The 3080-nt window shown below is 28.2% G+C and overlaps 1 protein-coding gene across 1 annotated transcript; it reads left to right on the top strand.

The window, feature by feature from the left end:
* Positions 1 to 1156: 1156 nt before the first annotated feature.
* On the top strand, positions 1157 to 2769 carry LOC114170665 (GDSL esterase/lipase EXL1-like). Its single transcript, XM_028056190.2, has 5 exons — positions 1157 to 1437; positions 1551 to 1681; positions 1789 to 2022; positions 2120 to 2375; positions 2495 to 2769. The coding sequence occupies exons 1-5, from the start codon at positions 1161 to 1163 to the stop codon at positions 2683 to 2685; spliced, it is 1089 nt and encodes a 362-aa protein (XP_027911991.1). The 5' UTR covers positions 1157 to 1160; the 3' UTR covers positions 2686 to 2769.
* The last annotated feature ends 311 nt before the right edge of the window (positions 2770 to 3080 follow it).

The raw sequence follows: 3080 nt of genomic DNA, 5'->3' as shown, positions 1-3080 counted from the left end.
AAGAGATAAAAAATTATTAAATATTAACGAAGTATTTGTTAAAAATTCAAAATGTACATTGATAAAAATATATAGTGAAATTAAATAAAATTATTAAATGTTTAAGCAAAATTCTGTTCATCAAATTAATCTATTTTAATAAACATAGAATATATTTAAAATGGATAAATTTTTATATCGATCAATTTCGTTAAAAAATTAAATTTAAAAAATTTCATATTTGTTAAATAAAAAATAGAGTCGTATTAAATAAAATTATTAAATATTTATAAAAACTCATGTTTATCAAATTAACATATTTTTAACATCTATAAAATATATAAAAATAGAATATATAAAAATTTTAGTATAAATAGTTTTGTTATAAATAAGTTTATTGTTTAAAACACATAATTTATCTAGAAACCACTTTTCTCTATCTTCTAAGAACCTAATGTTTTAAAATTATTTTTTATCAAAACATTAAGAGAGGGGTACTAAATTGATCAATTGAACATGTCCCATTTTCTCAAATCACATATTTTCATTTGTTGATATATGATACAACTCTGAACGATGGTAAATTAGTGCTAAGCTCTAGTGTCGTTGTACAAGTTTGAGAGTATTTTAGCTATAGACCATTGAGTGCCGGTTTGTATTGTTGAACGTCGTGATTTGCAAATGTTTTAGTGCTGACCAAAAATAGGACAACACTGAACACCATCTTAACATTGCAGATTTGGAGTATTTTAGTTCCAGGAAGTTGAGCACCAGAAAGTACCCGCAACTTTTTGCAAGAAGAATGACACATAGCATTTTAGTATATTGCTGGTTCTAGTTTGTTCGTATAAATGTTATATTTTTATAATCCTATCTTTTGTAAGACTCTATTAATATACACTCAATTATTATATTTGAATATATGACGAAGTGTCCTATTTTATTAATTTTAAGACGTTAAAATGGAATTTTAAACACTATATTTAAAATAAAATAATTTTAACATCCATCAAATTTGTTAAAAGAAAAATTTATTAAATATATTATATATTCAAGTTACCAATTCTGTAACATACTATGTCAATTAACTATAGTATATTTTGTTACCTTTTAAAGATGATTGTTTTCTATATAATGATCAAACGAAAGCTAAATATTCAAAATACGATCATAGAAACACAATGTTTTTCTGTGAAGTACCTTTTTCTCAATTGTTTTTAGCCATTCTTTGGTCATTTTCAACTATTATTATATCTCTTGTTAGTGTTGTGAGTTTACCAAACAATGAAAGTGTTCCAGCACTGTTTGTGTTTGGGGACTCCATCTTAGATACAGGTAACAATGACTACATTGAGACCTTCTTCAAATGTAATTTTCCACCATATGGTGAAGATTTTGGTGGAGGAAATCAACCGACTGGGAGGTTCAGCAATGGTTTAATCCCTTCAGACTTCCTTGGTAAAAACAAAACTCCTTACTCTTTAATTCTTTTACCATTATATATATGCGTAATAGAATGAAAATGTTCTAATAATTTCCTTAACAAATTTTCTCTCTTTGGTCTTTTTCAGCTGCAGAACTAAAAATCAAGAAGCTTTTGCCTCCGTATCTTGATCCAAATTTGAAACGTGAAGATCTTCTCACAGGTGTAAGCTTTGCATCTGGTGCTAGTGGATATGATCCTCTAACTAATAATATAGCAGTAAATAACTATTCCCACCTAAAACCTTCCAATATATTTTCATTCTCCTCTTCATATCTCTTAACGCTGACTATACCTTTTTTTTTTTCTGTCATATGTTACCTTAGTTAGTGCTATCATTATCAGATCAACTAGACAAATTCAAGGAATACAAAACCAAGATACAAGACATGGTTGGAGAAAACACAACAACAACAATTATATCGAAAAGCATATACATCTTGTCCTCAGGAAGCAATGATATTACCAATACTTTCTTTTTATTACCATTTAGGCGACTACAGTATAATATTTCAACTTACACAGATTTAATGGTTTCAAAAGCTAAAGAATTCTTGGAAGTATGTGTGAACCACCTACCGAGATCAACAATTTAATCTAAACTTGTATCATCAAAACTTATTTCATTTACATTTGCATAAAATGAATGAAATGCAGGATCTTTATGAACTTGGAGCTAGAAGGATTGGAATAGTTGGTTTGCCAAATTTAGGGTGTCTGCCCTCTCAAAGAACACTGAGAGGAGGATTTAACAGGACATGTTCAGATCTTGAAAACCAGGCTGCAATGCTCTTCAACAACAAGTTATCATCTCAAATAGATATCCTTGGAAAAAATTTTACTGATGCTAAACTTGTCTACCTTGATATTTACAAAATATTATCGGATATGGTTCAAAATGCCACTAAATATGGTAATCAAACACATCTACCATACTATATACGAGTAGTAAAATCCCATTAACTATTTATTAATTAGTACATTTTGGTTTGTCTAACTTATTACTCATTGTGAATGTGTTTGGTGGTTTAGGTTTTGAAGTAGCAGATAAAGGATGTTGTGGCACAGGATATTTTGAAGTAGGCGGTCTGTGTAATTTTCTTTCCCAGATATGTTCAAACAGGTCAAACTACATATTTTGGGACAGTTTCCATCCTACGGAAAAGGCATATAATATAATTTCTTCTGAGGTGTTTGATAGAAACATCAATAAATTCTTCTAAGTTCCCCTCTTGTACTCCTACTAATTTGAATATAACAAAAACATATATGTTCTATACTATAAAGTTACATGATTTTTCCTTTAAGTAGCATAATTAAGAGTAATCTTCTACTATTCCAGTGTGATGTTGCTACCACGAAGGGTATAATAATTCTTTGTTGCTGCTGAAAATAATTGATATTAGGTATTGTAAAATGAATTACTCTAATTAAAGGAAAAAAGAAAAAGAAAACTATTTAGAGGTAATAAAACAATGTTATTTTTGTTGTAAAATAAAATTAATAATAGAGAGAAGAAATAAAGGAACAATTAGAGAATGAGAGAATAGGAAACAACTTTTGTGTGTATTTATTACTGATCGGAAAAGTCCTATTTATAGATAGAACATAGTAACTC

Source organism: Vigna unguiculata, chromosome 11 (genome assembly GCF_037176805.1).
Source record: "Vigna unguiculata cultivar grain cowpea cultivar isolate G323 ecotype 2 chromosome 11, ASM3717680v1, whole genome shotgun sequence".
NCBI classification, from domain to species: Eukaryota; Viridiplantae; Streptophyta; class Magnoliopsida; order Fabales; family Fabaceae; genus Vigna; species Vigna unguiculata.
Note: the sequence above shows the minus strand (reverse complement) of the source record. Positions and strands in the feature narration are given on the sequence as shown.

Bases quoted from the DNA above. Each gene is read 5' to 3' on its own strand.
- LOC114170665 (XM_028056190.2), top strand. From the start codon at position 1,161: ATGTTTTTCTGTGAAGTACCTTTTTCTCAATTGTTTTTAGCCATTCTT. The intron at 1,682-1,788 runs GTAAATAACTAT...ATGTTACCTTAG, and splicing joins CTCTAACTAATAATATAGCA to TTAGTGCTATCATTATCAGA. The intron at 2,023-2,119 runs GTATGTGTGAAC...AATGAAATGCAG, and splicing joins AAGCTAAAGAATTCTTGGAA to GATCTTTATGAACTTGGAGC.